The 13046-nt window shown below is 38.7% G+C and overlaps 1 protein-coding gene across 1 annotated transcript; it reads right to left on the bottom strand.

The window, feature by feature from the left end:
• Positions 1-7672: 7672 nt before the first annotated feature.
• LOC147331030 (zinc finger MYM-type protein 1-like) lies at positions 7673-11723 on the bottom strand. The gene is made up of 4 exons (XM_086294275.1): positions 11675-11723; positions 11388-11475; positions 10611-10688; positions 7673-10332 (listed from the first exon to the last, which is right to left on the bottom strand). Exons 2-4 carry the CDS (start codon positions 11422-11424, stop codon positions 8108-8110), a joined length of 2340 nt encoding a protein of 779 aa, XP_086150401.1. The 5' UTR covers positions 11425-11475; positions 11675-11723; the 3' UTR covers positions 7673-8107.
• Between the last annotated feature and the right edge of the window lie 1323 nt (positions 11724-13046).

Raw genomic sequence — 13046 nt, forward strand, 5'->3', positions numbered from 1 at the left:
TTCTCCATACTGCTACCCCAGATTTCTTTATATTTTATATTAAATATTAAAAATATAAATGGGAAATAGCTCAAGACTGCTTTAAAAAGTACAAGAAAGCCTGTCTCCTTGGAAACAAAATAAAAAGAGTTTTGCACAGTCATGTATACTATCTAACCCATCTACAGTTTCTTTTTCCATTCAGATCACTCATGTTGTAACCATGTTACCGTGTTGGTGCTATTATGTACAAAAAACCATCTGCTGACATACACCTCCTGAGGTATGAGGAGGTTGGCGGTGTCACATGCTTGACAGACTGTGAAAGAAAAGCAAGTTTGTGATACTGGCTGGTGAGAAGATGACTGTATAGATGCATGTTCTCCTGTTCCAAGTTAGTAGAGATTTGGACTTGCAAAATGAGTATTGTTAACTGGAGCATGTTTTCATCTGAACACACTGTTCCATGTGTCCTTCTGTTACTGTGGAGCAGAGAGGGAAACAGTGTGGTCTTCACCAGACTGCATATCTGCCTCGGTCCCCTTGGTCATGTTGAACAGTTAGTTATGTTTTGTATTTGGTAGTTTTTGTCTGTGTGTGCGCGCATGTGTGTGTTATAAGTTACATAACATCATGTCAGTGCTGCTTGGCAGAACACACGTGTGATCTCATTACTAAATCCCTGTGGTTCTCTTGTCTGATTGATGTACATGCACAACATTTGTGTTTGTATATGAATTGATAGCTGTTTAAAATATACTTCAGCTTTTAAAGTAATTTATTGTCATTTCATAGAGGTATCTGTAAATAAAAAAATCTCCATTCACATAGAATAGCTGAATCGTGAAAAAAAGGGCTAAATTCCAGTTTGACTAAACTCTGCCAGGTGTTTCAGGAAGACACACCATATTCAGACTACCTGCACTTTCCTTCCACCATTGTAAATAACTCCAATAAGGTAGAAAACCACAAAGACTGTGAATAAGCACAGAAATCCTCTCATAACAGTAGCAAGTATAGCCCTTTGCTTTTACTGATGCTCACAAAAAAGAGCAAATAGTTTACTTTAAGATAACAAACCAAGTGTGTGAGAGGAATAATAATAAGCTTATAGGCCATTTAAACATAAGTTCCTGAAACCGATCCACAACAATAAAAGATGATTTGTGGTTTGAGTGGCACAAAAACGCTAATAAATGAGTGTAAATAACCTAGTTCCTGTTTCTACAAAACATGACAGTATTGGATTAAGATACTTGGCCCACATTATGAATCCTCATTTTTTGTTAGAATCTGCTATTTCCAAAATCAAAAAAAAGTTTTGAATGCTATTAGTTATTTAAATGATCTAAACTATTAGTTTACATCTTGCTAATTTCCTGATATCCACCATTGCAAAGGTCACTGATCAAAACGTTGTAAAAATAGACTCGAACTGACTCAATAATTTGTGACAGCCACGAGAATCATACATGATGCCCTCATTGTTAGAGAAGGTTAAGCAGCATCTTAGGTTCACTGACATGATTCACTTTCAGATTCATTAACTTTATTCATTAATAAGCAGCAGCACAGTGAACCGCAGGGACCAGAGAGCTGCTTACTGAATGTCGAATGTCACCAAGAGCTTTTCACTGACTTTATTGAAATGTCATCATTCATTTGAAACCCATGATATATATCTAATGTTTAATACGCTCTGATAACAGCTAATAACCCAACTGCACAGATTATTAGTGGGATTTGGTAATTTGAAACAAAATAGTCTGCTAGTGGGTGTATGCAAAATAACTTTCCTGACTTACTAGTTAAAAGCAGTTTAACATAAAGATGCTTGAAACTAAATGAGTTACCTACGTTTCAAAGTTTCAAAGCAGCTTTTTTGAAAACTCTTTTGATAGATTTGAATCCTGCTACAATTACAACACACACTGTATGGACAAAAACATTTGTGTTGCATTTTGTGGTAATGTTTTTTTGTTGAATTCACAATTTACTAACATCAGCACAAAAAGTGTGTGCTAGGAGCTTCATCAGATGGGTTTTCCATAACAGCTCCTGTAGGCCAGTACTAAATCAGAATCTTTTAAATCAATCTTTTATTGCCATTATGCCAAAAGCACAACAAAATTACATTATTATCTTATACTACTTAGACTCCATCCCCCATGTGACCCTGAAAAGGAAAAGCGGTAGAGAATGGATGGATATTATAATACTGACCCGGTATTTTATTATCAGCATGTCTAAAATGTTCCTATAGTTCACATTATGTTGTCCTCTGTAACCTTTAACTTTAAATTGATGTGTTTGTCAAGAACCAGGGGAAAAACAAATGCTTTCTGTGGGTGTTTCCTTGAATACTTTAAATGCTGCTGTGCTACCAGTGTTTATGTGGTAATAGCCTGCTGGGAACCATAACTCTTCTCTTATTCACCATAGAGCTGATGATGACTGCTTATTTCTTACAGCATAAACAGATGTTAGATGTACAGAAAGGAACATCTACATTACCAGCTTATCTGTTTGCAATTCGACTGAGATGCTAACTAAAAATTACAATTATTAAGCGAAGACACACTAATATGCTGTGTTTCCATCTGCCACAAATGACCCATTGTATGAGCTGAAAAATAACAGCCCTGAGGGATCTGTTACACAAGATATCAGGACAAAATGCCAGAAAATACCAAGATGCCATGACCGTTTTATGATGACAAGGCAGTTCTGCCTGCCGAGCCCGAGAGCAGAGACCCAGGCGCTACTGTGCATGTGTGCGTGTGTGCATGCATGTGTTTATGAATGTGAATTAGAGGTGCCACTTTGTCTTAAAATTGAGATCAAAATATCATAAAAGGAACTGATGTCTGTCCCTAGTAATTTGGTCATTATGCAACCGAAAATATCTATTACAATATTCCTTGCATGCACTTGTGTTTTTCACGTTTTTTCTTTCTCATTTCTGGTCACACGCTAGAAATACTGGAATCAACCACAGGCCAGACACCATGTTGCCATAATGAGTTGGTTATTGCAAAACCAGACTGTTAGCAAACCTTTTCATGTAACAAACATGTGAAAGTAGTGTGTGGTTTGTGGTTTTATCACAATCTTCCCATGACAGAGGAATGAAGAACATTATAAACAACATTATATAATCATATGAAAAATAAAATCTTTGTGTAAATTCGGCGCCCACAACACGTAACCTGAGTTCTTTCTCATTTCACAACAGTATATAAAAAATAATTCAGGAGGTTTTTGTGGTGACTGCAGACATTCATACCTGGGAGCTGCCAGCACGACCACAGTCTTCTGCAGCAGCTTTAGTGAAGTATTTAGGAGGTACATCTCTTTACTTCTCTGGCTTCCAAACAAACAACCCACTGGTCAGACTCTTCTTAGACTTCTGCTGCTGTTTCTTCTCTCTGTTTTTGGGCTGTAATGAAGGCTTCAGAGGGTAATGAGGGTAAATTCCTCTGAAATTGACTACTGGCACATACAGCAGGAGGCACAGGACACAGCAGCCTCCTTTTTGTATTGTTTTTCCTCTGACTTTCACCAGTCAAACAGAGCTTCAAGCCATGTATTTTTGTTAAACTTTCCACTATTTCTTCTTGAATGTATTTAGCATTCTTATTATAATTTCAGAATATGATGTATAAGTTGTGACTTTTACAGAAACATGAATAATCATATCTCTTAAGTTTCTCTCAGTTGCACTGGAAAGCTATATACACTGCTCCAAAATATTAAAGGAACACTGAAAACACATCAGATCTCAATGGAAAAAAAATATGCTGGACAGCTACACAGCAAAATCTCCAGTGTTAAATTAACACTGGAGAGTGTCTATATGGGTCCACACCTCTGAGTGTTAAATACAACACTGTTGAGTGTTAAATTAACACTTTTGACAGTGTTATATGTTTAAAAGTAACCTAGTCAGTTTTGAAGATTAACAAAGACTAACACTGAGCAGTGCTGATTTTCTAACACTGGAAAATAACTCAAAATGTTAGAAATATTCCAGTGTTAGAAAATCAGCACTGCTCAGTGTTAGCCATTGTTAATCTTCAAAACTGACTAGGTTACTTTTAAACATATAACACTGTCAAAAGTGTTAATTTAACACTCAACAGTGTTGTATTTAACACTCAGAGGTGTGGACCCATATATAGACACTCTCCCGTGTTAATTTAACACTGGAGATTTTGCTGTGTATGTTGGCATAGAGTGGGTAATGTGTTATCAACGAAAGGACACCATATCATTTAAGGAAATGAAAATTATTAACCTACAGAATGCTGGATTCAAAGATACCCCAAACATAAAAGTAAAAGAAATGAGGCAAAATTTCCTTCCAGCAATCAAAAATGGTAATCAATTATTGTTATGGTCCCCATGTGCCTGTATGCATGCCTCGGGGCGTGCTCCTAATGAGAAAATGGATGGTGTCCTGGGGAATGTCCTCCCAGATCGCCACCAGTGCAACACTGAGCTCCTCGGCAGTCTAAAGTGCAACCTGGCAACATCGAATGGACCTAAACATAATGTACCAGAGGTGTTCTTTTGGATTTAGGTCAGGAGAGCATCGAGGCCAGACAGTGGAATCAATTCCATCATTCTCCAAGAACTGCCTGCATACTCCAGTCACATGAGGCCAGACATTGTTGTGCATTAGGAGACACAGCAAACCTTCTGGCAATGGCACATACTGATTTGCTTTCTTCGAGGAGTTGGAAGTTGGACAATCTATGTAACCTCTGTAGGGTCTAGGTATCACCTAATGCTATCAATGACTCTAGCAAAATGCTGAAATAGTAAAAGAAAAGAAAAAACACTCAGAAACTATAAAGAGGAAAAAAATAGCAGTGGCCTCTACCTGTAAAACCATTCCTGTTTTGAGGGTTGTCCCATTGTTGCTTCTCTAGTAGGTGTGTTGTTAATTTCATTAACACCAAAGCAGCTGGAGCTGATTCACAATCTGCTTCGCTACTTAACTGGCCAGATTAATATCCCAGACGTTTAATTGATGTGATGCCATACTTAAATTAAAAATCTTTCTATTAATTTTTTTGAGCAGTGTATATATCTACAGAACTCTTTATACATTCCTTTATATCTCTCCAGTAACGGTGAATGCATAAGATGATACTTCATGGACCATCATAATATGAGTCACATTGTTTGCAGGATTTTATTGGGACCGAGGATATGAGTCAGTACCTCTTTTTTACATGTGCCTTTAATAACGTGACTTCATATAGCCATGTGAGTGCATTTATTTTGATGTGATCACATAGACATCCTTTTATTCAGCTGAAGGGCAGCACTGACTCATGGGAGGGAAAATGTTCTAAAAATGTTTCAGAAGTGGTCAGAACTGTTTGTGCGTTACTGCGCACCCAGTGGTGAAATTATCATACACTTGTATTCTTAGAGATTAAGAGATTACGATTTCAGTTTAATGGCTTCTCTATAGAATTGTTTTACCTGTTTGGTTTTTATCAGTATTTTACTCTTATAATTTTGAATCTAATTATCCAGCAGCCTCAAGGTAAGAAAATAAACTTGATGCTGGCTGCAAAAATGGTACAGTCCCCAATGTTAGAATTTTATAGGAAAAAAAATGTTTATTCTTAAAGTCACTGTGGATACACCTTGCTAACCATTCTTGCATTCTTGTCCAAATATAGTAACTTCTGGTTCCAAAAGATGAAGACGGCTACAGGCAAAATCTTCAAGTCCATAAAATAAAATGTGGCTTCATGGTGCCTGCTGTCACTGCAGTCTGTGGGTCTCATTGCACTTTTAAATCATTAGTTACTAAAGCTACTTTGACCAGCATCAGTCGAGATCATCATTTAAAATGGAAAATGACCTACATGCTACTACACAGACAATTTGTCCATATAAGGTAAGGTCTAAATGATAAACAAATCTGCACAAACAAATTTTACATTTGCATCTTATTTTCCTAGCAAAATCGATTGTGTCTTCAGCACTTACTAATAAGTTCCCAGAATTGTTTACATCTATGTCTTGCAGACAATTTTGATTGGTGCCTTACAAAACAGCATAGAACCAAAGTACATGTGAACACACTGGTGGTCAAAAAAAAATCTTACTTTGGCCATAACCAGCCATCGACTGCTTGGATGCCAGCTTAAATGCCACAAATCTGCAAATTAGTTTTTTTTAAAGTAAGCCATGATTTTTAAGTTATAATGATAAACTGTAATAATAGTAAGATTTTCCAACACCGGCTCAGCTTCAAGAGAGCTCACTGTAGCAAAAGATTCTACCTGTGTCCAATCAGTAACCCATGAGCTTTTGGTTATTCATTAGTGGGCAGAGCTATTAATCTTTATCAACCCTATTTGTTTGCATTTTTCTCTTTGATCCTGTCAAGGGACCAAACAAGTGTGCTTTAAGACCTCAAGGAAACTGTGTATTTTTAAATTATTAATTAAAGAATCATGCTAAAAGTTGTAAACATTTTTACAACGGTACTATGTCATTGCATGAAGTATACCAACCTTACAGTTATGATAAATAATAAGCACATAACATTAATAAGGTTAACAATAAGGTTGCAACACTTGAAAGTAAACTTTTATACTTGATTTTGTGATAGCTGTAACTACACATTATAGCGTGCAGTTTAATGGAAAACAAGCTGTTACATTTTAATTAGGACGTCTGTGAGCACCTTATCAACCTTGTTAACCTTATTAACAGCCAGTGTTGGGAAGGTTACTTTTAAAATGTATTCCATTACAGAATACAGAATACATGCCCCAAAATGTATTCTGTAACGTATTCCGTTACGTTACTCAATGACAGTAACGTATTCTGAATACTTTGGATTACCTAATATATTATCATGCTTTTTACAACAACGTGAATGTACTATTGCTGTGTGATTTATTACTATTACTGAAGGTCCGCGTCTCCGAACTGTAGTAAAGGGACCTCTGACTAATACGGCGGGGTCCCTGTCGGCTTGTAGCCGAAAAATAGCTCTACTTTGTTGTGTGGGTCAACTTTTCTTGCGAGAGACAGAGAGAGGCGTTGAAAGGCTGCTCCAACGGAACTTATTGTTTTCGGAGGAAAACACGAACACGGTGTACAGTCGAGTCTTAATAGCTTACTTACAACTGGGCTCGTCAGGCACTCTTCTTGGCTGCAGTGGTTATTATTATATTTACATGCTTCCAGCTCCCGTTTTTGCTCGATGACAACTCGTACCTTTCCACTCCCCTTTTTCTCCCTCCTCGCTCACAGACACATAACGTGTATGGCAGTGCATTCTCCCTGCAACACGGACTACACTGCCCATGATGCTACATTCTTTAGAGCTATGCTTGTAGCATTCTGCCTGTTAGCTTAGCACAACAACAACAACAACGAAAAGGCGCTCTCTCACCCAGGAAACACACAGTCGCTGAGAGAGAGAGAGCGTCGCCCTGTAACCATGGCAACCGTAACGCTGCCGCCTGGAACAACAGAACGTAGCTGTCAAACAAAACCCAAACAGTCCTGACCCGCGCCAAAATTAAACAGGAAAGTACCGCAGTGTAATCCATTTATTTCAACAAAGTAACTGTATTCTAAATACCACCTTTTTAAACGGTAACTGTAACGGAATACAGTTACTCATATTTTGAATTTTAAATACGTAACGGCGGTACATGTATTCTGTTCCCCCCAGAGGCGGAGCCAGACATTGTAAACACCCGGGGCTTAGCCCTAAAGGGTAATATGCGTGCGGGGGGGGGGTGGAAATGACAAAAAAAACCTGCTGTGAAGTTGAAGATTTATTAGGCTGTGTTGTAAGCTTAAAAAAAAAAAACATAATATGAGAAAAAAAAATATCACATATGTAGCTTAAAAACAGTTTTTTACTTAAACAGCAAGGCAGAACAAAATTAGGGCTGTTTCAAGATACGGGGACTAAACCCCATTTCAACCACACGCAGAACTGATCCAGAATGAAAACAGTAGAATAACAGTTCAAAATCAAGACTACTTCAGGACTTAACCAACAAAGAACCAAAATCAAAACTAGAAGACGGTAGCACTGAAAATCATCACAGATCTGCACTACACTGACAACACCTCTTTATTGTGGTAACATGAGATTGTATCTGCGAGGCTTGAGTTTTGCAAACCTATCAATGACATTTTCAGGGTCAACATTATCCAAGTACTCCTTTTCAATAGATAATATGGCCAAATCATTCAGCCTCTCTTGTCCCATGGTTCTCCTTAGCCACATGTGGAGACGACGCAAGGCACTAAAAGAGCGCTCACAGCTGCAGCTACTGACAGGAATGGTTAGTGCAATTCTAAAGATGACCTTCAGAGTTGGGAACATGTCCTCGTCAAGCAAGTGGAAGGCAGTTGTGATGTCGCAAATGTCCTCTTTTTCCATTTTTCTTTTCATGAAGTTTTTTGCCACAACAAGTTCTTCAGGCTTTATTGTCACATGGTAGTGTGCCGCAATGGGTTTTAAGGCATCTTCGGAAAGGAATGTTGGGGAGGATGGATTGCATGCCTGAATGCCCTCCATTATTTTCTGTCCTGCCCCAGAAAATCTGTCTGCTAGCTCCTGCAACATTCGGTCCAAACAAGGAAAGAATATCTCGTACCTAAACTCTGCTGAGCTTGTGAGATTTGGTGTTGCACCACAGCTGGACTCAAGTACAAATCCTTCAAGTCTTTTCTGTTTGTGTCTTGCCCCCTGAGGAATCTGGATGTTGTAGCTTCCACAAATGTCCATGGCCTTCTCAAATATTTCCTCAGCAGCAGCCTCTGTGCGCAGTTTACTCAGTGTATCAACTACCGACATCTTGTACTCCACAGCTTTGCCCATGTCTAGCCTTTCTCCCTGCAGGTAGCGGTGCAGGCCTTCAGTGGTGCCAAGCAGCTGTGAGAACATGATTAACATGTACACAGTCTTGGGTTTTGACAGCTTGGACAAGATCCCTTTAGCAATAGGAGTGTTTGTGGCTTCGAGAGTTGCTAAAACTGCAGAAATGTTGTTGAGAAGGGCTTTGATGGAATTTACTTGGCAGGCCCATCTTGTGTTAGAGAGCTGAACAAGCTCAGATGCAAACAGTCCAAGGTCCTTTTGCAGTTCCTTAAACTTTGTGTGGTTTACCAGGGAGGTGTTAAAAAATGTGTAGACATTTTCCAAAAGTCCAAAGAAGTCAGAAGCAGCTGGAATAGCCTTGCATGTATGGCAAAGGACAAGGTTGAGCTCATGTGCATAGCAGTGCACATATACTGCTTCAGGGTGTCTCTGTCTGAAACGGGCCTGCACACCACCCACAGCACCACTCATGACAGATGCCCCATCATAGGATTGAGCAACACAAATTAAGTCACTGAGCGTGTGATACTGCAACAGCTCCTCAATAGTGTCTGTAATGCACTGTGCATCAAACCTTTCTAGTTTCCGTAGACCAAGAAAACATTCTTTGACATGGCCTTTACATGACACAAAACGTACACACACTGCAAGCTGCTCCGTGTGCCCATCTCTAGCCTCATCAGCCATAACAGAGTACATCTTAGCTTCCTTCATCTCTTTAACTATATTTCCAGTTATTTCATGTGAAATACTGGTTATCATATCATTTTGTGAAAAATGAGACACATAGGTAGTATGTGAGACAGGACTGTAATTTTTCAAAAATGGATCAAATGTTTTCAGCAGCTTCATGCACTCAAGGAAGTTCCCTTGATTATGACTGGTGGATTCCTGCTCATCGTGGCCACGGAATGGTATTCCTTGTTTTCCAAGGAAACTTGTTACAGCTAAGATCCTGTGGAGATACTGTCGTCTCTCTGAAATCTGTGCTGCGCTTGCTGATCTAAGTTGCTCAACAACGTCACCTTGGTTTTTTGTGGTCTTACAGCTGTGCCAGCAGATCATAGAAGACGAATGGCTAGAACTCTTTTCGTGCTCCCTAAAGGCATTTAAAGCCCTCTTCCAATTGCAGAACCCTGAATGACTGAGGCCATCTTTTTTTAAAGTATTCTGCTTCCCAAAAATGCGACATGAAAAACAGAAAGCCAAGTTCCTCACAACAGAATACTCCAGCCATGTAAACTGTTCAAACCAACTCTTATTAAACGCCCTCTGCTGACCTCCAAACTGGCTCAGCGGATATTGTGGGAGGACATTTTGTCTTGGACCACTTTCTAGAGTTCCTAAATCATCTCCTGCTGCTCCTTCCAGTAAACCTCCTTCAGCTGTCCTTAACGATCCACCTGCTGCTTCCTGCTGTGATGCTGTTGTGTTTTGGTTTTCTCTTGCTTTCCTGATTTCCCCTGACCTCTCTGAATGATCAGAAAGAGAATCATTACTAATTAATGATCCCTCTGTATTTGTCTTTGTGAGTCACAAGTTTGTGCCATATTATTTTTAATTCTACCAAAGTACTCTATTTAGATTCAGAAAAGTTTATATAACTAATTAGCCTTGTTGTGCAAATAAGTTTGCATAACTTAATAAATATAGAATTTGAAAAATAACAAACCTAAAAAGATACACTAGGTACTAGATATGTGTTCTGATGTTTTGGCAAACAACCATTTGACTAACATGTCTGTCTCACCTGGTTCTTGTTCCATTTCTCTTCTGTCCTCATTCTCCTCTCCATCTCCCTCTCTCACCCTCTCTCTCCCTCTTTGTGCTGACAATCAAACCAAACACCAACATCATCAAATATACAGTTGAAACCAGATATTTACATGCTCTTCAGATAAAAACACAAACACTTATTTAAGGTAAAACCTCAAATTAGACTAAATGTTTAATTTATATTTGTTAACTTTAAGAGTAAAGAGAGAAACTATCTGTATTTCTTAATTGCAAATGACACCCAAATTGTATTCAAAATTGAGCCACACTTATGGAGCTCCACAGTTCTTTTCCTGGTGTTTTGTTGACATCTCTTGATTTTCCCATGTCACAGAAACAGGCTCTGTGTTTTGCCTTATATGCAGCTGTGCCACCAATTTACTCACATGGACTCTACTAACCTATCAGAAGCTTCTTCAGCTCAGAATGGAATCGTCTGGAGTTTTCTTATTATTTAACAATAAACTTAGTGTACATGTACTCCTAAATTTGATGAAAGTGATAATAAATAGACAGATCTCTCTCTCTTTATTCTGACATTTAACTAATTCAGAATATATTTCAATATTTATCTAAAACAAAAGTTTACTCTAAATTGATGTTGTACAGTAAAAATGTTTTATGTTTTCTCCCTAAAGTGTAAATATCTGGTTACAAATGTGAATATCCTGCTGTGTACTGAAATCCCTCTTGTTTTGCATAGAAATATACTGAACAACATACAAAGCATAATATATAAAATAACATTTACCTGAGTTTTTTCTTTGAAAGAACCCTCGAATGTCCATTTTTATATTTCAGTGCATTACTGAAACCGAATTAGTCGGGGAGGGTAAGAACTGAAAATATGAAATAAACACACGTAAGCTAAGACTCTCTAAAAAATAGCATTTGTTCGGCTTTTCATTTCACCGTGTGTTGATTCACTTGAAGAGCAAATAACGTAATATTGGTCAAGTGATCAGTTTCATATCAATCTTTCGTGATGCACCGTCATATTTACATTATTTGTACGGTACGAATGATTTGCTTTGGTACCTGGTCAAACTTAAGCTCTCCTCTGTCTGCCTGGCTCCGTCTCTCAGCGCACTCACGAGCAGCAGCTGCCCCGCCCCCTCGCTCAGTCGCTTAGTGCCTGAGCTTGGATCATACCAATATCAGGGGGGGGGGATTCACGCACAGTCGTAAATTCCCACAGTGTGCACTATGTGCTTCGAATATTGTGTGTACTTTTTGTTTTATACAGTTGTCAGCCAGGCATCTAACTATGAAAAAATTACACTCCAAAATACCCCGGGCTTCTGACAAAACAACCCGGGCTTAAGCCCCGTAAGCCACCCCCCCGCTCCGCCCCTGGTTCCCCCCCAACACTGTTAACAGCAGGGTATAGTCAAAATACTGGTTACCTGGCAGAAAAGCTGGAGATTTGCAGGATGTTGCCTGCAACTCTTTAACACCTTACTGTCGCTACTACTTATTCCACAACTTGCAGTACTTTAAACTGATCTGCTTATAATTTATTTCTTTGTACTACTTCAAAATAAGCACTGAAGTGATTTTAAAGTAACACAGCAGCAGATTGAACAGCTTGGGTAAGAACTGATTTATCACAGCATGTTTTTTTGGGTATAATCGGCATGGCTGCTTTGATTGGCCTGAATGCTTGCACATGAAGCTACAGCTGACTGCTGTTGGGTAAAGTCCTTATAAGAAAAATGTGTTCTTCAGATCGGGGGATGAAATTCTAGTATTTATCTTCAATCTGATACTTAGTACTAACTAGCTGGTGTGCATTTTTACTAACTGCACTTATGAATACAGCTTGGTAATTAAACTTGCTATGGTTTAGCTGATAGTATAGCACTCACCCAAGCACATCCAAATATTGTTATATCATTTGGCTCCCAAACATCCCAAACATCTAATTGGCTACATTTTTTTACATTTTTATACACTTTACACTGTCTATACAACGTATTCAAAAAAAAGAAAAGAAAAAAAAAGACTGGAACTGATTTGTCTCTCCTGAAAAATTAGCTAAATATACCACAAAACACTTTAGTGTTACTGTGACAGCTGCCTTAGGGCATTGCAGATGGAGTTTATAGAGGTGCAGTGTGAACAGATGCATTCTGTCACTGGATTATAATCATGATAAAGCTGCTTTATGGCTCCTGTCTCTGGTCATATTGCACACCTGAGTCTAGTGTTGGTGTGTGATACTTTAGCTACTTGTATCCATGGACATGAAGTATGATAAGGTTGCAGAGCCAGGCGGAGACCTCAGAGAAATTAAAAAGGCAGGTCACATGGCAGAAAGGGCGAGTCCACGTGGCAGCACATGAATGCAAAACTGGAGATACTGCTGGCCTGGAGGTGTTTGGTTACATCACTAATTTCTGAGCAACCT

This window comes from Aulonocara sp. 'chitande type north' Nkhata Bay, linkage group LG5 (genome assembly GCF_057382095.1).
Source record: "Aulonocara sp. 'chitande type north' Nkhata Bay isolate Kocher_YH1m ecotype deep benthic linkage group LG5, A_spYH_male_GT1.1, whole genome shotgun sequence".
Classification (NCBI taxonomy): domain Eukaryota; kingdom Metazoa; phylum Chordata; class Actinopteri; order Cichliformes; family Cichlidae; genus Aulonocara; species Aulonocara sp. 'chitande type north' Nkhata Bay.

Bases quoted from the DNA above. Each gene is read 5' to 3' on its own strand.
- LOC147331030 (XM_086294275.1), bottom strand. From the start codon at position 11,424: ATGGACATTCGAGGGTTCTTTCAAAGAAAAAACTCAG. The intron at 10,689-11,387 runs GTAAATGTTATT...TTTGATTGTCAG, and splicing joins CTTTCAAAGAAAAAACTCAG to CACAAAGAGGGAGAGAGAGG. The intron at 10,333-10,610 runs GTGAGACAGACA...CTGATCATTCAG, and splicing joins AGAAATGGAACAAGAACCAG to AGAGGTCAGGGGAAATCAGG.